Genomic DNA, 21,325 nt, shown 5'->3' with positions numbered 1-21,325 from the left:
CTGCCTTTGTCATTCTAGAATATATTAAAAATCATACAATACCAGGTTATAGTCCTCACAGGTTTATTTGGACTTCCAAATAAACCTGTTGGGTCATAATCTGGTTTGTGTGATTTTTAACTTTGTCCAACATCATTCTAGATTGTAGTCATTGTGGGTTTCAGAAGTGCTGTTCAAAGAGCCTTTGTGAATTTGTACAGTGTATCTTGTACATGGTACACAATCCTGCTACTGATCATCAGTAGTGGAGGGAGTGAATGTTTGTGGATGTGGTGCAATCAAGCAGGCTGCTTTGATCTAGAAAGTGTCAAGCTTCTTGTTGGAGCTGCTCTCATTCAGGCAAGTGGGGAGTATTCCATCACACGCCTGACTTGTGCTTTGTAGATATTGGACAGACTTTGGGAAGTCATAGAGATGTACAGCATGGAAACAGACCCTTCGGTCCAACCCAAGTCAGGAGGACACTTGCTGCAGGGCTCCTTTTCCCTGACTGTCTCTTGCAGCCCCATTCTTCTATGACTAGTCCAATTAAATTTCTAATCCTTGATAACCCCGAGGATGTTGATATTGGGGGATTTGGAGATCGTAATGCCATCATATGTCATGAGGCAATGGTTGGATTCTCTCGTTGGAGATGGTCATTGCCTGGCACTTGTGTGACACTAATGTTGCTACTTGTCAGACGAAATCTGGACATTCTCCAGGTCCTGTTGCATTTGAACAGTACAATACAGGCCCTTTGGCCCTCACCGTTGTGCCAACCTTTTATCTTACTCTAAGATCAAATTATCATAAATATCCTTCATTTTACTATCATCCAAGTGTCGCTTAAATGTCCCTAATGATTCTGACTACTACCACTGCTGGCAGTGCATTCCATGTAACCACCACACTGTGTAAAGAACCTATCTCTGACATCTCCCTGAAACTTTCCTCCAGTCACCTTAAAATTAAGCCCCCTTGTGATAGCCATTTCTGCCCTGGGAAAATGTCTCTGGCTATCCACTCTATCTATGCCTCTCCTCATCTTGTATACCTCTACAAGTCACCTATCATCCTTCTTCACTCCAACATGAAAATCCCTGTCGCCTTCAACTTTTCTTCATGAGGCATACCCTCTGGTCCAGGCAGCATCCTGGTAAATCTCCTCTGCACCCTCTCTAAAGCTTCCACATCCTTTCTATAATGAGGCGACCAGAACTGAACGCAATATTCCAAGAGTGGTTGAACCAGGGCTTTATAGAGCTGCAGCATAACCTCACAGCTTTTAAATTCAATCCCCCTGCTAATGAAAACCAGGTTGAACTCCATCTGCCAATTCTCAGCCCAGCTTTGCATTCTGTCAATGTCCCGTTGCAACCTCCAACAGCCCTCCACACTATCCAACACTCCTCCAACTTTTGTGTCATGGGCAAACTTACTATTCCACCCTTCCACTTCCTCATCCAAGTCATTTATTAAAATCACAAGAAAGGTCCCAGAATCGATCTCTGTGGCGCAACACTGGTCATGGAGCTCCAGGCTGAAAACTTTCCATCTACCACTACCCTGTCTTTTATAGGCCAGCCAGTTCTGCATCCTGACAGCAAACTTTCCCTGTATCCATGCCTCCTTAGTTTCTGAATGAGCCTACCACTTTGCTAAAATCCATGTAAACCACATCTACTGCTCTACCTTCATCAGCGTGTTTTGTCACATCCTCAAAGAATTCAATAAGGTTTGTAAGGCATGACCTGCCCCTCTCAAAGCCATGCTGACTATTTCTAATCAAGCTATGCTTTTCCAAATAATCATAAATTATGTCTCTCAATCCTCTCCAATAATTTGCCCACCACTGACATAAGACTGGTCTATAATTCCCAGGGTTATCCCTATTCCCTTTCTTGAACAAAGAAATAACAGTTGTTACCCTCCAATCATCTGGTACGACTCCAGTGGGCAATGAGGGGACACTATCAGCGTCAAACGTGTAGCATCTCTTCCCGTAGAAACCTTGGCTATATCCCGTTTGGCCCAGATGACTTATCTATCTTTGTTTTTCAAAATTTCCAGCACATCCTCCTCCTCAACATCAACCTGTCCGAGCATATCAGCCTGTTTCACACTGACCTCACAAACGTCAAGGTCCCACTCAGTAGTGAATACTGAAGCAAAATATTCATTAAGGACCTCCTCTGACTCCTGCACAAGTTCCCTCCGTTATCCCTGATCGGCTCTACCCTCACTCTGGCCATCCTCTTGTTCCTCAAGTGTAGAATGCCTTGGGGTTTCATTAATCCTGCCCGTCAAGGTGTTTTCGTGGCCCCTACTAGCTATTCTTAAGTCCATTCGTTAGTTCCTTCCTGGCTACCTTGTAACCCTCCAGAGCACTGTCTGTTCCTTGCTTCCTCAACCTTAAGCTTCCTTCATCTTGACTAAATATTTCACTTCTCTTGTCATCCAAGGGTCCTCGGACATAAACTTAACTCCCTGAGGTGTCTTTTGGGTTGGACTAATTCAGGGTGTGTTTAAAATCAATGACAGTCAACACTTAACTCTTGCACCATTACCCAGCTGAACTTCATACTGAACTACTTAGAATGTACAACACAGATGCAGGCCATGTAGCCCAGCAAGTTATTTATGTTTCACTTGAGTCTCCTCCCACCTTTCTTCTTTTAAGTATTAATATAACCATCCATTCTCTCTTCATGCTTATTTAGCTTCCCTTTAAGAACATAAGAACTAGGAGCAGGAGTAGGCCGTCTGGCCCTTCGAGCCTGCTCCGCCACTGAAGATCATGGCTAATCGTCTTGTGGACTCAACTCTACTTATCCGCGTTTACACCATAACCCTTAATTCCTTTATTTTTCAAAAAAGTATCTACCTTAGCTTTAAAAGTGATTACTGAAGTAGCGTCAACTACTTCCCTGGGCAAGGAATTCCATAGGCTAAACAACCCTCTGGGTGAGGAAGTTCCTTCTCAGTTCAGTTCTAAACCTGTTTCCTCTAATCTTGAGGCCATGCCTCCTTGTCAGTTTCTTCTTAAATGCCTCATGTGAGTTAATGAATGAGGTATACCTACAAACCTATGAGAACTCTTCATAAGCAACTGAGTACTTGCTAAAAGGGAATTTGTATGTGAAAGATTGTGGTCTGCAAAAAGAGTCATGGTCATACAGCACAGAAAATAGACTCTTCGGTCCAACTCGTCCGTGCCAACCCAATGTCCCAATCTGACCTCGTCCCATTTGCTGGCATTTGGCCCATATCCCTCTAAATCCTTCCTATTCATATCCTATCCAGATGCCTTTTTAAATGTTGTAGTTGTACCCGCCACCTCCTGCACCTCTGGCATCTTGTTCCATACACGTACCACCCTTCGTGCAAAAAAGTTACCATTCAGATCCTTTTTAAATATTTCCCCACTCACCTTAAGCCTATGCCCTCTAGTTTTGGACTCTCCCACCCTAAGAAAAAGACCATGGTTATTCACCCTATTCATATTCCTCATGATTTTACAAACCTCTATTAGGTCACCCCTCAGCCTCCAACGCTCCACGAGGAAAAAAAACTCAACCTATTCAGCCTTTCCCTGTAGCTCCCAGTCCTGGCAACGTCCTTGTCAATCTTTTCTGCACCCTCTCAAGTTTAACGACATAATTCCTATTGAAGGATGACCAGAATTTTATGCAGTGTTCTAAAGATAGCCTCACCATTGTCCTGTACAGGTACAACATGATGTCCCAACTCCCTATACTCTATGTTTTGACCATTGAAGGCAAGCTACCAAATGCCATCTTAACCACCCTGTCGACTTGCAACTCCACTTTCAAGGAACTGTGTACCTACACCCCGTGGTCTCTTTGTCTGTAAAAGTCGTGTCCTGGTTTGCTTTGCCAACACCTTATATTTATGTAAATTAAAACTCCATCTATCACCCCTCGGCCCATTGTTCAGATATAGCACAATCCCAACAAGGTGATCATCCCTTTTCACTTTTAGTCCATCCTCCTCCATATAACTTTACATAGAGTCATAGAGATGTACAACACGGAAACTGACCCTTCAGTCCAACTTGCCCATGCCAACTAGATATCTTAAACTAATCTAGTCCCATTTGCCAGCACTTGGCCCATATCCCTCGAAACCCTTCCTATTCAGATACCCGTCTGGATGCCTTTTAAATGCTGTAATTGTACCAGCTTCCACCACTTTTCTCTGGCAGCTCATTCCATACATGCAACACTGTCTGTGTGAAAAGTTGCCCCTCTAGTCCCTTATCAATCCTTTCCCCTCTCACCTGAAACCCATACCCTCTAGTTTTGGACCCCGCACCCTAGGGAAATGACCTTGTCTGCGTATGCTATCCATGCTCCTAATGATTTTATAAATCTCTATAAGGTCACTGCTCAACCTCCAATGCTCCAGGGAAAATAACCCCAGCCTATTCAGCCTCTCCCTACAGCTCTAACCCTGGCAATATCCTTGTATATCTTTTCTGAACCCTTTCAGTTTCACAGCATCCTTCCTATAGCAGGGAAACCAGAGTTGCAGGCAGTATTCCAAAAGTGACTGAAACAATGTCCTATACAGTTGCAACATTTCCTCCCAACTCATACACTCAAATGCACTGAGCAATAAAGGTTGGCACACCAAATGCAGCCTTCACTATCCTATCTACTTGCAACTCTACTTTCAAAGAACAATGAACCTGCACTCCAAGGTTTCTTTATTTGCCAACACTCCCTGGGACCTTACCATTAAGTGTAGAAATCCTGCCCTGATTTGCCTTTCCACAATGCAGCACCTCACATTTATCTAAATCAAACTCCCTCTGCTGCTACTCAGCCCATTGGTCCATCTGATCTAGATCCCATTGCACTCTGAGGTAACCTTTTTCACTGTCCACGAAACCTCCAATTTTGGTGTCATCTGCAAACTTACTAACCATACCTCCTATGTTCGCATCCAAATTATTTATATAAATGATGAAAAGCAGTGGACCCAGCACCAATCCTTGTTGCACACTGCTGTTCGCAGGCCTCGTAGGAATGTCCTCTAAGTACAGCGGTAATGTTATCTCTAACTGAAAATGCCACTCGTCCTTTCTATCCTTCCTATAGCACCTATACCCAGGAACATTAAACTGCCAGTCCTGTCTGTCCCTAAGCCATGTTTCTATAATAGGTGTTATATCCCTGTCCCATGTTCCAAAACATGCCCTAAGTTCATCTGCCTCATCTGTCAGGCCTTGAAGTAAATGCAGTTTAATTTGATCACTCTTACCTCATTTTCTGCCAAGCTCTTGTTTGCATTGACTGTTTGACTAGCTTCCCTCATCTACTGTACCAGCCTCAGCCTTTTCTCTTTTCTCGCTATTGCTTTGAACCCAAACCCATTCCTCTTACACAGGCCATTTCTCCCTAAGGAGATTCCAGTTGTCCAAAAATGTGAATCCTTGTCTCCTGGAGCAGCTCCTCAGCCATGCATTTGTCTGCTCCTAATTCTACTCTTGCAAGCACATGGCAAGAGTAGTAGTCAAGACATTACTACCCTTGAGGACCTACATTTTAACTTCCTGCCTAGTTTTCTCCATTCTGTCTGTAGAATCTCACCCCTTTCCCCACTTGTGTCATTGGCGCCAATGTCCACAGTGACCACCACTGGGCACACTCCTGAACATTCTGCACCCTCTCTGAGACATCCGCACCAAGGGAGCAACACACCAGCCTAATGGTGGCAGCAACATCTGTCTCTGCCCCAGACTATAGAGAGTGCACTATTCTAATCGATTTGCTTGAAACCTGATGTACACCTCATTACAGTAGATCCAGTGACGGTAGCAAAAACCTGGCTGTCAGTGCTATGCACTTCTGAGAGGCTAGCACCCTCCACCCCAATATCTGAAATGGCATACTTGTTTGAGATGGGGATTGCTCCAAGAAATGCCTACACAACTTGGCTATCTCTCTTACCATTCTAAGCAGTTAGCCATCTACCTGACAGTATTTGTAGTGTCTCCATCTTCCTAAACTGCCATTCTTCTCACATCCCCTTGCTCTTGTAAACACCTGATTGCCTCTGACTGCTGTTCTAACCAATCCATGTGATCTGATAGGATTCGCAACCAAACACTTCCTGCAGACATAGTTTCCAGAAACATTCAAATTCTCCTTGATCTCCCGCATCTGACAGGAAGAGCTTATCACCCTACTAAAAGTTATTTCTACTCTTTTAATAGTCTACAGATCCAGAAATTACCTAAAAACGAACACAACACGACTTGCTTAAAAACGTTGCATTAGCACAGTCTTACTGCTCTGTGAACTTAATACTGATCCTTAATATTAAAGGTCAATCAAGAGACAGATTGCAATGTAAATAAGAAAAAAAATGCCCTCCGCTCACTATTATGGATTTCCAGAAAAAAACAATTTAGAAGTTTTCTAAGTCTTAAAATCAAACACTTGGACAACTTCTTGTTGGAGTGATTGCAGAGTGAGTCTGACACTGAGAAGGTGAGGCTTGGCCACTGTCACTGCAGTGACCGCAACAACACAATGCTTCTGTGGACATCCCAAATCTGGTGTACAAATCTTTGCAAAGGTCTGGCTCTTTGTACGGTGTCCATTTCTAATATGCAGTGTTTCAGTGTGTTTTCAATTTCTTCTCCAAAATCTCTGATTTCCATCTCCTGCCTTCAGGTCTTCTTATTCAGTGCTGCCCATCTTGACTTGTTCAGAAGTTAAATATTTCTTTTATTCTTAACTGTGCACTTCAACTTTGTTGAAAAGAGCAACTGGTTAGAATGCAACTTGAGAAATAGTCAATTCCTCCAATCCAGAATAGGATAATTTTATTGTCAATGTAGTTAAGCCACTGTATGCTGTTAATGAAGCTCTACTATATTTATCTCTCAAAATAACCCTAAATACTGCTCGATGGCTCAGTAGTATTTGATTGTCACCATTGCATTATCATGTATTCATTTTTCATTCCCAGTGCATGGGAAGTGAAGAATGGTCAGTATTTAATTCACAAAGGGCTAGAGGATGAAGTGATGGTTAAACCAATGTGAGGGTACGAGAGTAGCAAGAGGGCTGTTTCAAGCACTGCATTTTTGTGCAAGGGTTGGGTGTTCCTGTTTTGCCACATATAACTAATTGTCTTTTAAGATATTTTAGCTACAACCTGGCGTAGCTCACTTATTGTAACAGGCAATTAATTTTTTGTGGTGCAAGTTGGGCAATTTGAGTCAGTGCGAATGGAATGCTTTTGCAGTAGTATTCTGATGCCTTGAGGTGAAACAAGTGCACAAAATCGACAAGGATATTGGTGTTTAGATGTAACTGTTTAGTTGAGTACTTGTGCTAATTGTTCTAATTTCCATATCAGTTGTTTTGCTTTTAATTTAAAAACTAATTTTAAATTGGGCTGATGATTTTGATTGTGTAATATGTATCTTAAAATGTATAAGTTGAGTCTCATTCAGTAAACTGTTTATGACTGGAGTAGTGATTAATGGAACTCAGTTTTTCTAATATGAAGTCCTAGCTCTGCACTTAACCCAGGTTTTAGTGCCTGTTCTTGCAATCAGAAAGATATCCCTGTAAAGTGATGCTGGGATACTTTAAAAAGATGACTAAATCAAATGTGTTTTAAAAAATCATTCACCTTTATAAATTTTCAGTCTCTGATTTGAATTTCATCAATGAAGTGAAGTAAATAGCATAAGTTTTAATATAGTACTTTTTTTTTAAATTCCATTTTAGCAAAGGATGAGGCAAATTGTGGCGTATGTGATGCACCAGGGGATCTCCTGGACCTTCTCTTCTGTACCAGCTGTGGATTGCATTATCATGGTGCATGTCTGGAAATTGCCGTAACACCAGTTAAACGTGCTGGTTGGCAGTGCCCTGAGTGCAAAGTATGCCAGACTTGCAGGTTTGTATCTCATTTAGACACTGCATGAAATGTGCATTATTGTCAAGGAATGTGAAATCTGTGTAACCTGTTTTCCTGTTAGAATTTTAATAGTTATAGGAAAATGAAAGTATGAGTCCAGGTGGTGCATATTCTCTTTCTAAATATTTTGTGGTACCTTTGTGCTGTAATTTGTATTGGTTTGCCAACTTTTGTCTTGATACGTTCATGGAATGTTGGCAGAAAGGAAATTGAACACATATTTGAAGACGCAAAAAAAAATTGCAGGCATAAAGGGAAAGAACAGGGAATGGGGTTAACTGGATTGCTCATTGGAAGAGCTGGTACAGTGGCCCAAATGTCCTTGTTTTCCAGTGTGTTGGATTATTTTACTAAATTGTAATGTCGTCTATTAAATTCTATGCAGACAGCCTGGTGCCGACACAATGATGCTTGTGTGTGATGCATGTGACAAGGGCTATCACACATTTTGTTTAAAACCAGCAATGGAATCACTGCCTACTGATAGCTGGAAATGCAAGGTGGGTGCTTTGCGTCTTTATGTACGTACGCTTGTGTGTTCTATTGATGTCATTCAGTGTCAGGCAGGCAGACAGTACATGATGGCTTTAGTCTCTTATGTTTGGAACACCAGTTTTAATGTTTTTCTGCTTATTTGTTCATGGGGTGTGGGTATCGCTGACTTGTGTCAGGATTTATTGCCCATCCCTAATTAACTAGAGGGCAGTTAAAAAGCAACTACCTTTTTGTAAGAATGGCAGATTTCCTTCCCGAAAGTGATGATGAGTGAATGAACTGATGGAGGTTTTACACAAATCAACAGTGGTCACCATTAGACTAGCTTTTTATCCCAGATTTTTATTGAAATCAAGTTTCACTATCTGCCATGTTGGGATTCAATCCCAAGTCCCCATAATGTTAGCCTAGGATTCTGGGTTACTAGACCATTACAATTACACTGCTGACTCCCCAGGAATGATACTTGAAAGTCTTGCATACTGTTTTTTCCTGAATTCCACGGAGTTGTTTTGGGAGTTTGCAGATCTTATTATAGTAGATTCACTTGCTTTTTAACTATCAAGAAGTTTGGAATGTGTCTAGTTGCTTTCTCAACTGATGGTTAAAATTTGTCACTGAATTTATTATAGTAATATGGTTGATATCCATTTCTTTGATCACTTTTTCTATATTTTTAAGATGTTCTTGCCGATCATCAACAGAAATGTCACTGTCCATATTTAGATGGGTGGGAGAAAAGAAGACCAACCATATTGACTCTTTCCTCTTGTATAAAACATTTGCTGCCATCTAACAACTCCTAGATGATTAATGTTTTGTTTCTGCTGATCTCCAAGTGGATCTCTGCATTCACCTGGGTTATTCATATAATTTTTGTACTTTTTTGATCTTTTATTTGTAAGGATTGAATGAGCAGAAAGTTGGATTACTCTACTAGGGCTTAGCTTTCCTTCTGGTTTTGACTGTTGCACAACACTGTTATAAATTTCCTCCCTCCTTAACTGCCTGTTGGTACCTTTTGTTGGTTAACCTGACCCAGTACAGGCTAGTTTATTCCTATATGCATTTGAGTTTTGTTGCCATCTTCTGTAATCAGTCATAAGGATTATGACATTTTCTTTTATTGCTCATGCCTTGTGAAATGTTCTGAGTGAGGAAAGGAAAAAGCTTCTGTTTGGGTAGCAGCCTGCTTTTTTTGCGTCTTTGTTAACAAATGAGAAGTAGTGTGGGAAACTCTAAGGGAAAGAACGGAAAAGAAAAATGATTATTTTATATCTTCTCTGTTTAAGAATTCAGTTCTCTTGCTTTCTAAGATAAGAATGTGTGCGTAGTGACTTGCTGCCATGTGTGCATGATGGGATGTGGAGGGAAGAGGAGATCAACTCTGGTTGAGATGATTTGTGGTTTCCTTTTTGGTCTAACGTTCGAGGCACAATCGTGCAACAGCTAAGAGTCCCATACTAGGCTTAATTTTCGGTGCAACTTCGTGAAAATGCTCCTTTTTATCGTTTATTTTCTAATAATCATGAAGCTGCACTATCAGATGTTGAGTCAATTGAATCAAAAGACCCAATTTGATATCTCTAATGTGCTTTTTATGGTAGCTTCTCTTCTAATTTCTTTGTGCAGAACTGCCGGGTGTGCAGTGATTGTGGTTCAAGGTCTGCAGGGAGGCATCCAAATTCACAGTGGCATCACAACTATTCAGTGTGTGAGAAATGTTACTGGCAAAGGAACAGGGATACTGCAGTGTGCACACTATGTGGTAAAACAAATGAACAAACAGATGACACGCTAAACTGCCATATCTGCCAAAGGTAAGTGATTTATGCACTTATTATTTGTCAGGCCAAGAAAAGGTGTTTCTGTTAGCAACAGTCATCATGATCAATTGCATCTGTAGGAAATCTCATCGCAGTATGTATGCAGAGGTTGATTGGAGCCAAATTGTATTAGAAGACTAAAATTAGTGCCCCTTCAGTTGTCTCCATATAAGTTGTTTCTAACAATGCATGTAGAACCTAAACTAGTGTGGGTGAAATTTAATGCTTTTCAAGCGTATAGACTGTGAACTCTTGAGTAACTTACACAGCAAGGAAACTGGTAATTTAGCCCAATTGGTCTATGCCAATATATAAGGTGTAGATTAGGCTCCTTCCACTCCACTTCATCTAATTCTACCAAGTCAACATTTTTTACACCCTTGCTTCCCAAAGGCTTTTAGTAAATGAACTTATCCTATTTAAACATTTTCCACTTAGAATTTTATTGTGCTGCTAAGCATGCACACCAGTTGATTAACAATAGGTAACCTTACCCCCTCACCTTTTTCAGTACAGTCTTGTGTGACCACCTCTGCTTAGTGCTTCATTTCCTTCAGGAAAGAACCAGATTTCATTCCATATTATGTTACTAAAAATTTTAGGTGTTTGAAGGAAATAACGCATTACAATTTACTATATTTCGTGTACATGCCAACTTCGTCTTGTCAATTTTAAGGTTTAGAAACAGTAACTTTTCATTTGCTTCTTGCATGATTTATTCTCAGGTGGATCCATGCAGACTGTGGCCCTTCATCTCTTCTTTTATCAGGGCAACAGTACACGTGTACAATGTGTAAAAACCCATCACAAAACTCAGGCCTTTCACTTTCTGAGCATGTTGTTGAGAGGCGACTGAAGCTTGGGTCAGTGGAATCAGGTATGTCTGAATAGATTTATTTGATTCTTTCTGGAAAGTGTTTAGCCCTAACTTAGACCAATGAAAATGTTTTTGTAATTTAAATCGCTATGTTTTCTCTGCACGTTTAATTTGATTATTGGAATTTTGATACACTGTGATGTCAGTTCAGTTACCGAGTCATAGAGCTGTACAGCATGGAAACAGACCCTTTGGTCAACTCATTCATGCCAACCAGACATCCTAAGTTAATCTAGTCCCATTTGCTAGCATTTGGGTCTATAATCCCTCGAAATCCCTTTCCATTCATGTGTCCGTCCAGATGCCTTTTAAATGCTGAAATGGAACAAACCTCCACCATTCCTTTGGTAGATCATTCTATACACGTGCCACACTCTGTGTGGAAAAACTTGCCCCATAAGTCCCATTTATATCTTTCCCCTCTATTTGAAAATTATGCCGTCTAGTTGTGGACTCCCCGACCCTGAGAAAAAGATCTTGGTTATTCACCCTATCCTTGCCCCTCATAATTTTATAAACCTCCGCAGGTCGTTCTGTTATGATGCTCATTTCGTCAATGCAAATTCACTGTAACGTGATTGATGAATTGGGGAAGTTGTTTCTACAGAGTAAACTCTTAGAACGTGTTAGCTGTAACGTGACTACAGTACCGACACTTTAAGCACTGTTTCTAAAGTGTAATTTTTCTATAACGCAGGGTTGTATAAGAACGCAACCATCATGTTAAAGAAGAAGTGACTGTATAAGGTCACCCATCAGCCTCCGACACTCCAGGAAAACAGCCTATTCAGCCTCTCCCTGTAGCTCGAAACCTCCAACACTGGCAACATCCTTGTAGATCTTTGCTGAACCCTTTCAAGTTTCACAACATCTTTCCTACAGCAGGGAAATCAGAATTGAGCGCAGTATTCCAAAAGTAGCCTAACCAATGTCCTGTGCAGCCGCAACATGTCCTCCCAACTCCTATACTCAATGCACTGACCAATAAAGGCAAGCGTACCAAACGCTGCCTTCACTATTCTGTCTACCTGTGAGTTCACCTTTAAGTAACTATAAACCTGCAACCCTCGGTGATTCTGTTCAGCAACACTCCGCAGGGCCCTACCATAAAGTGTACAAGTCCTGCCCTGATTTGCCGTACCAAACTGTAACACCTATTTACCTACATTCAACTCCGCCTGCCCCTCGGCACATCTAATCAAGGTCCAGTTGCATTCTCACTGTCAACTACGCCACCACTTTTGGAGTCATCTGCAAACTTATTAACCATTCCTCCTATATTTGCATCCAAATCATTTATATAAATGACAAAAAGCTGTCACAGGCCTCCAGTCTGAAAAACAACCCTCCACCACCACCACCCTTGAAGAAAATTTCATAGTGAAAATGTTATGCACGCCTTTCTTTCCTTTTTAATTTCACTTTTATTTCAGTAAGCTAATGTATTAAGTCTTGAGTATGGTGTGCTGTATCCTCCTATGTTGTAACTTGGAGTAACATTTTTGACTCTCCATCTAGAAAACACACATTTTTCATAATTTTATGTGAAAATATTTCATATCATGTGGGACACTTACTACTCTGAACTGTGGCACAGTAAGAGTTTGTCATGATTGCAGTTACTAACCCTGGTTATTTGGTCTGCTCCTTTTCTTATAGCCCTTTGCAGGTTTGCCAAAGTAATTCTATGGATTATTTGTGACTTTGCATCCCACTTGACCTGCCGACAGGTCGAGCTCCGAAACACAATTATTAAGCAACAAAATAAAGCTTTGTTTTGATCTTTTTGTGCTCCTATCTAGTTATTTCTCATGATCACTTCAAATTTACTATTGCATGGGAGACAATGAATTATTTAAATATGTACTGGAGTCTTTGCAAGATTGCTTCATTTTTGTGATGGAAGAATTTCTCCATCTTTATTCTATGCATCATGCAGAAGAGTGGATGTTAGATAGCTTTTTGGGTCATTCAAAGTTAGTAAATGTGAGTCATGCATCAGAGGCCGTAAGGTGATTTTGGCCATGGATTCTTCAGTAATGTCACTGATCAGGAAATCCATAATGTGAGGATTGAACTTGTATCTGTAAATAATTATCGCATGCACATTCATGCTTTAATGCACCATTGTCTAAATAGAGCTCATTTTGATTAATTTTCAAGATTTCAAAAAAAACTGCTTAAGCAGCCTGAAAATGTTGCTTTTTGTTGTGTAGAGAAAGTAAAAGAAACTGAATGGTCTGAAAAGCAAAAGAAGAATGTTGAACCAGAAAAACAATTGAATGAGAGTGTCGCTGGAAACCCATTTCAGAAACAGGAGGGTGAGAAACTTGCTTTTAAACTGGGGCTGTTTGTCAATTTTGAAACTTGTCTTGGATCTGCTGTACTCTGAATTTTTGATGTCTCATTTTTCTGATAAATAGCAACATCATCTGTACAGATTTATTTCCATGAGGAAAAATAATTAGTTCAAACATTTTGCTGGTCAAAACATCCATTCGACCTTTTGTTGTAAACTGCTGCAATCTTGATGGTGATTTGCACTTTTATAGTGTTGGGTAAGAAATTGATATTGACCCAGAGACAATGAAAGAACAAAATGGAACATGACTTGGAGAGAACTTGCTTGTCATGTCCATACCACTGTTGACAACATGCTGATATTTGCTGTTCTGGCTGTCTGTGGATCACCAGCACTGTGGAAACCACAGCCCAGGAAAATGTAACTCTTTCAGATGACCAGGTGAGAGGGAAGATTAATCCAGATAAAATTGGGTTGGAAAGAAATTATAATCAGCTGAGTCAACAAAATATGTAACTTTATTTTTGTGTAGTATTAGCATCTATAAATTTAATCGAAAAGTGTCAACTGGATGTGACCTTTCTGCTCCCAAGAAGAATGAATGCTATCTGGGTGACCAAAGGAAATGCAATAGAAATGTACAGATAAGGCAAGCTTATGATTAACACTAGGCTCATAGTACAATAGAGCATCAAGCAGAAAAGAAATGTAGAGATGTTTTGAGGGGAAAATTGAAAATAAATTAACTGATAACGTAATAGAGAATATTAAAGACTTTTTGAAATATGCGCAGACTGATAAAGGGTAGGCAGATTGGTAAATGGAAACCTAGCGCAGACAGAGTACATAGTTGGCAAGTGTACTTTTAATCTTTCTTCACAAAAGATAATGTCGAAGTCACAGTAAAGTGAATGAATAAAAATAGGCACTTAACAGTTGAACCGTACAGTATTTAAGTCACCTGATCTAAATTAGGTTGTTGAGGCAAGTGGGGTGGGAATATTAAAATGCTGTGTGTGCTGCACTGAAAACAATGCACTCAATGTAAGTATCCACATTTGTGTTTCCTTTCCATGTAACTGAAAGGATTTACAGGATATATGTTGTGCCTTATCTGTCACAGTTAAATTTTTGGGTGGTGCAGTTATCTCTGCTGTTGTGTGGCATTTGTAGGTATATTTTAAAGTTACAACCTCCACAGTTTGGAGACTCACTGCTTCCTCTCTTGGGAATATGCTCTGCTGGCAGGCCCACTATTCACCAAGCTCGGTGCTTTGCAGTGTTAATATCTTGGTGCCTGTCAGTGTTCCCATTTTGACTTTGGGCCACTGACTACTTGCTAGTCATGCTGTAGGAGATCCTTTGAATTCTGAAGAAGGGCCACTGGGCTTGAAACTTTTTTTCTCAACAGATTGGCTGTGTTGTTCCAGCACACACTGTTTTTGTTTCAGGAAATCCTCTAGTTGCCTCAATGCTTCACAACAAAGTGTTCTCTGGAGTTACTGTAATGTAGCTGAATGGATTGTAGCAGCTATTCTACACTAGCAATGCCCTATAAAAAGAAAGAAGGTGACTGCAATGGCCTATGTTTGCTAATTGGATTGATTTAAAGGAGGAATGTTGACCAGGGCATCAAGAGCATATCCCCAGCTTTTTAATATTGCCTTCTGATCTTTAATATTTATCTGAAACGCAAGAGGGGCCTCAGTTTAAACTTTTATCGAAAGCACTGCATCTAATAATGTACAATTGAGGCCAGCTTAGGCTGCGAGCACAAATCTTAGAGTGGAGCATGAACCCACAGTTCTTTGCCTCTGAGACTGATGTGGGTGAGTCAGACAAAAGATTTTTGGCTTTTAAAAACGATGAATGGAGACCAAAAATTGTCTTAAATTCACAACTCTGCCTTCACTGAAATTACAAGTGAAGTCTTTGAATACTGTGAAATGTTTTTTGTGCACTCGGCCACCTTGCACTTTTTGTAATCTAACCCCTGGAGTCTGTTATTTATTCATTAAACTAGAAAAGTAATTATTTTACAGTACGTTCGGCATGATTTCAATAATTGTTTTGTCACCTTTACTTCTCAATCTTAGTTTGATATTTGTTTTGGAAATTTACCATAGCTAATTTTCCTAAATATCTGGTGGGAAAAATAAAATATTAACAAAATTGGTGTTGTGGGTAGATGATAGAGGGCTAATGGTGGAGTGGTAATTTTTAAACATTTTTGTTTTGACAGGTTCCATTGAAGCTACTAGTAGTAGTGTGGAAACAGCAATTCAAAGACGACAAACGTCTGATGTTGGCACCAAGGAGCAGGTGGAATCTCAATCTCTTATTTCTTCAGAGGAAGGTGGGGTTGAAGACTTAACTACAGTGAAAGAGTTTGAACATGAGAAACCTGATGAAGGATTCCATTCTTCTCCAAATAGAGATGTTTGTCAGACTTCTGAAACTGGAGGAGGTGCACAACCTTCTGAGAGCATTAAAAGTGGAGTAATCACTTCAGTGGAACCTTTGTCTGCAGGAAAAGAATTGCCAGAACATTTCAGTTTGGATCCAGCAGACCAGTTGGAAGATTTTATACAGGAGAAGGAAGTAAAAATGGAGAGCTCGGTTTCTCTGTTAGACCAGGTAGAGCCAGGTCTTCCTGCAGAGATGGGTGTCAGTCCCACTGGTTCCATCCCAGAAGAATTGAAACCCCACCGCCTTATCTCACACCCTGACCTGATGGACTCTGCTAGTAACTCTGCCGAAGCACAATTAGACTCTGCCACCTCTGTTTCGATCAAGCAGGAGACTAACCAAATCCAAACAGACAAAACTGAGCTCTGTGACATTCCTGCTGATTCAAGCTGTAGCTTCGTGGAGAGGGGTGAAGTTTCTGATATAGTCTCGGATGGAATGGAGACCAGGGATAATCCTGTTGAAATGGAAGTTAATGATATTGTGACCCCTATGGAGGTTGTACCTGCAGTAAATAAGCTAAAGACTGAGCAAGATGCTCAAATGGAGGTGCAGGATATTGGGAGCACAGACCCTGTCAGTAACATGTTCATTAAATCCGAGATAGTAGAGGAAATATCGAATCAAAGTCAAACGGACTCGAACAGCACCTGCTTGGAACCAGATTATCCAGTTACTTTGGACCGTGATCCCAGTCTGGCTACTATGGATGTTTGCATGACCGTAGCAGATGATGTTTCTCCAAGGGTGGAAGAAGAAGCTGAAAAGTCCAATTCAGACCTCCGGTTAACAGAAACTGAAGATTCCCTCCCAGCTGACTCTGGAATGATGAAGAGTGAATCTGGCAAGCCTGCTATAATGAAGAGGCGCTTTTCACCAGGTCGCCCTCGAGTCAAGCAGGTAAACGAGGAAGAAAGGGCTTTATTATTTCAAAAATATGTCTTTTATAATCAACCTCTACAGCAATGTTATTACACACCTCTATCCAGGTAGGACTTGAACCCAAGCTGCCTGGCTCACTCTTAAGGAAACTACCACTGCATATCAACATCCCTGGTTTTTGAATTTTAGCTGTGATTGAAATAGAAGATTGTCCACTTAATGAAACAACTTTGAATGGATATTTTGAAGGTTCTGTGCAAGAGTGCACAGACATGCACACTTTTTCCTCCTTCCTTCCATACCATAAGCTTTTGAAGCTTGTGTGGATCAGTTAACAGCATAGACTGGGAATCGGACAAATGGCTATGCAAATGCACGAAGTTTATGGTACTGAAGGAAAGCTATTCAGCATATTGTCTCTTTGTTCTTGCAATCCAAAACTAATCCTATTGGCCTGTTGTCCCCCTCTGCTTCAAATAACTTATTTCATTTCCCTTGACCAATTTTAAGGTGTCAAGTCTCAATCACTTTATGGTGATTTATATTACCCTCACATGAATCGCCATGGTCTCCATCAAACCTTTTGGGAATTTTCCAAATGTGTGAACTAAATTTCATTGTTGTTTCTGATATGGTGCAAATACTATTGGCTTTTACTCATGCTCATAGTTTCCCATCTCTGGCGTAGTTTTGCTGTACACTTTCTATAGAGTAGACATGACTTGCAAACTGTGGCCTAACTAGTATATTGTGAAATTCATCCCTATTTTTAGGTGCCTACTTGTATTTCTACTGATTTTCTTTAAAAACAAACTTTTTAATAACTATTTATATTTTGAACCTTCAGCAAATCATATATTTGAATATCCAGGTTTCGTATTTCTTTTTACCCCTTGATCAACTACCTCATCGACAGCCTGTCATACATTCTGCTAACCTGCCTGTCACCCTGAAGTATTTTACAGAGCTTCTCTCTCTGTTTAATTATTCACTTCCTATTGTACCAGCAACAAGAATAGGCTATTCAGACCCTTGAGCCTGATTTGGCATTCACATGGCTTGTGATTGATCTGATTTTTAACTTCAAATCTGTATTCCCACCTGTCCCTTATCATCTTTCACTTCCTTGTTTAACCAGAATCTATCCACTTCTGCCTTTTTTAAAAAAAAATTCAAGGACCCCCCTTCCTGAAAAGGTTGTGGAAACAGAATGCCAAAGAGAGACAACCTTCAGAGTAAAAAGATTTCCCATATTTATGCTGTATTTGCACATCTTTACTGTCTCATTTTAACCTTTTCTGTAACCTCCTCACGTCACCTTTGCAACTTATTTTCTTATCTATCTTTGCGTCATCAGCAATTTTGGCAGTCATACCTTCCACTCATCGCAGCTCGTCAATTCTCTGCTTAGTCAATCTTCAATTCATACCGATATGTTACCTGCATACCACGAGCAGTAACCTTTAAGGCAGTTTATCAAATGTCGTCTTTGGTCACCCTTAATCCACAGCACAAATTGAACTCCAATGGATCGGTCAAAAATGACTTCCTTTTCACAAAACCTTATTGACTTGGCCTGATTCGCCTGAATTCATCTTGGTGTCCTGGTACAACTACTTTCTTAATAGCATTTGATATTTGCCCTATGGCAAGTGTTAAGTCAACAGGCCTATAGTTCTGTCTTTCTTTTTGAATAAAGGAGGAACATTCGCTGTCCTCCATTCCAGAATCAAGAGAACTTTGGAAATTTAAAACTGATGCATCTCACTAGTTACATCTTTTAAGACTACATGATAAAATCCATCATGATGTAGGTGCTTGTCAGTCTCTGATTTGTGATTTTCTGTCTGTCCCTCTCTTTCATTTCCAAATTTATCAATGCTTCTGTGTTGTTTGGTTCATTCTGACAGTTTCTTATTTTCCATTGTCAATTCTTCAGGCTCACTTTGTTAACTCTTTTTTTCTAAATATTTATAGGAACTCCTTGCCATCCGTTTTAATACTTTTATTGTACTCTAATTTTTGACTCAGTTTAGTGGGTCTGCCTTACTGCTTAACCTATTAGATTTTAAGTAGAGCAGTTCTACCTGTTTCTCATCTTTACTCTGCACTATCATATAGGAAGTAGGAGCAGGAGTAGGCCATTCTGTCCTTGTTGTAATCTACCATTTGGCATGATCATCCAGTTCAGTATCCTGTTCCTCCTCTTTCTCCACTTACCTTTTAATACCTTTGGTCCTAAGAACTGTATCTAATTCCTTCTTGAAATCATTGAATTGTCTTGCCCTCTTGTATGCCCTCCTTTCATACATCAGTCCTACCATCCCAGAAGTCATTCTGCAAACCCTTATTTCATGAAATCAGGAGACCAAAACTGCATGCAGCATTCCATTAAGGTCTCACCACAGCTCTGTACAATTGCAGCAAAGCATCCTTGTTGTATCCAAATTCTCTCGCCATGAAAACCAATATACTGTTTGCTGCCTGCTGCACCTGCATGCTTGCTTTGATTGCCTTGGTACACCAGCCAAGCAACTCTTGTTGCATCTCCAGCTTTCTCAATCTGTTGCCGTTCAGATAATCTGGCCCATGTTTATTCACATCCATGTCTAGGTGTATGGAAGGATCCCACTGCACTGATCAAAGAAGCGCAGGGAAGTTCTCCCATTCTTTGGCTAACAATGAAAAACTAATTATTTGGTAATCTACAACAAGGACAGAAGTTGCTGGAGGGGCTTAGCAAGTCCAGCGGCGTCTGTGAGGGGAGGTCAGAGTTGACGTTTTGGGTCTGGTGACCCTTCCTCAGGACTGAGGAGGTTCTGGAGAGGGGTCACCAGACCCGGGGCATTGGCTCTGGCTTCTCTTCGCAGATGCTGCCAGACTTCTGTTTTTGTATCTGATTTGCAGTATCTGCAGGTCTTTCTGTTTTTATCCAGTCATCTGTCATTGCTGTCTCTGAGACTTTCTATGCACAGTGGCTGCAGTATTTCCTACACTGCAGCAGTGAATATTTTATAAAGCGCTGCATTGCCTATAGAACATTTTAGATCATTCTGATGTCATGGATGCAACATTGCTATGTTTGAGAAGGTCACAGCCTCCTTGTTTAAGCTTCTTCTTTGTTCTTTCTCTGCCAAGTGTACCACTTTATATGTCTTTTGCATTGAACTGCAGCTGCCACCTGATTGCCAACTCCTCAAACCCAGCAATTTCTTCGAATCTCCTGGTTTTAAAGAGTAAATTAATTTTCTTTATATATTCATGAGATGTGGATGTCACTGACTAAGCCAGTGTCTATAGTCCAGAGGGCAGCAAACAGTTAACCACATATAGACCAAACCAGGTAAGGATGGCAGGTTTGATCCCTAAGTGGACCAGATAGGCTTTCCCAACAGTTAACAGTGGTCATCATTCCAGATGTTCTTTTTATTAAATTCAAATTCCGCCACCTACCGAATCAGGATTTGAACCTGGGTTCCTGGGCCTCTGAATTAATAGTCTCATAGATGATACCACCACCCCCTATCTACACTCTACCTCATACTTATCGAATAGAAGTACTTGTCATGGGCTGGGAAGTGAGAAATATGTTTTTGTTTTGATTCAGAATTGAGGAATGGGAAGAGAGAAAAAAAACTATAAATAAATAGGAAGGACTTAAAGTGATATGGGCTAAATGCTAGCAAATGGGACTAGATTAATTTAGGATATGTAGCCGGCATGGACAAGTTGGGTCTGTTTCCGTGTTGTACAATTCTTATGACTATTATACTTCGTTTGCTATGCATTAACCACTCACTCCGCTTGTCCAAATCACCTTACTTCTGAAAGCCCTGCTCATCTGTATAATGTCCAACAGCATCACCTGCAGGCAGAGGATTATCTTCACATGCATACTGGCAAAACATCAACAGAGACTGTGGAGGAGGTGGGAAGAAGTGCTTATCAGACATGCAGTGTTGGATGAACCACTGGCCATTCATCTTGTTGCTACCTGTAGAATTTGTCAGTGTTCAAATTTCATGTCACCTCATCAAAGTCAATGCATTTCAAAGTCAGTAAATGAACTACACTGGTGTGTATCTTCGACACTTGATTATATGCTGCATAAGTTCAAGTCCATTTCTCTTCAAACATATTTGGTTATTGTGTACACTTACATCTCACTGCAGTAAGACACAGGAAATCGAGCACCACTATTCCCAGGGTTGTCACAAAGCAGACTTTATAAAAGTACTTAAAGTTCCCCAATTTGCCTGTCTTTTAGACCCAGGTTGACAGAGAGCATGGACCAGATTTCTGTACTTAACAATTACTATTTATTACAAATAAATAGTCTAGCTGTAACTAAACAAATGAACTGTCAACATATAACTATATAAAACTCTAACCTGCTTATAAAACCTCCTCTCTCCAAACACTCAATATCTATGACTTTATTTCTTTGAGTGCAAGGAAATACTAGGAAGGCAGTTCAATGGGCACTATCCACAAAGTTCTCTGTGATGATCCTTTTGTCTCATCAGG

The 21,325-nt window shown here is 40.4% G+C and overlaps 1 protein-coding gene across 6 annotated transcripts in view; it reads left to right on the top strand.

Moving 5' to 3' along the window:
• kmt2d (lysine (K)-specific methyltransferase 2D) overlaps nucleotides 1-21,325 on the top strand; it is a 244,793-nt gene that overhangs the window by 82,763 nt on the left and 140,705 nt on the right. For all 6 annotated transcript variants that reach the window (XM_087985601.1, XM_043681829.2, XM_087985602.1 and 3 more), the window contains exons 7-12: nucleotides 7,755-7,926; nucleotides 8,333-8,447; nucleotides 10,075-10,262; nucleotides 10,994-11,145; nucleotides 13,362-13,466; nucleotides 15,690-16,816. In XM_087985601.1, coding sequence (XP_087841727.1) covers nucleotides 7,755-7,926; nucleotides 8,333-8,447; nucleotides 10,075-10,262; nucleotides 10,994-11,145; nucleotides 13,362-13,466; nucleotides 15,690-16,816 — 1,859 coding nt within the window. The remainder of the gene's footprint in view (nucleotides 1-7,754; nucleotides 7,927-8,332; nucleotides 8,448-10,074; nucleotides 10,263-10,993; nucleotides 11,146-13,361; nucleotides 13,467-15,689; nucleotides 16,817-21,325) is intronic.

Source organism: Chiloscyllium plagiosum, unplaced genomic scaffold (assembly GCF_037043375.1).
Source record: "Chiloscyllium plagiosum isolate Xiang-an unplaced genomic scaffold, Cpla_swu_hap1 HiC_scaffold_53X, whole genome shotgun sequence".
In the NCBI taxonomy this organism is placed as follows: domain Eukaryota; kingdom Metazoa; phylum Chordata; class Chondrichthyes; order Orectolobiformes; family Hemiscylliidae; genus Chiloscyllium; species Chiloscyllium plagiosum.
The sequence above is the reverse complement of the archived record's forward strand: the minus strand, read 5'-3'. Positions and strand labels throughout refer to the sequence as shown.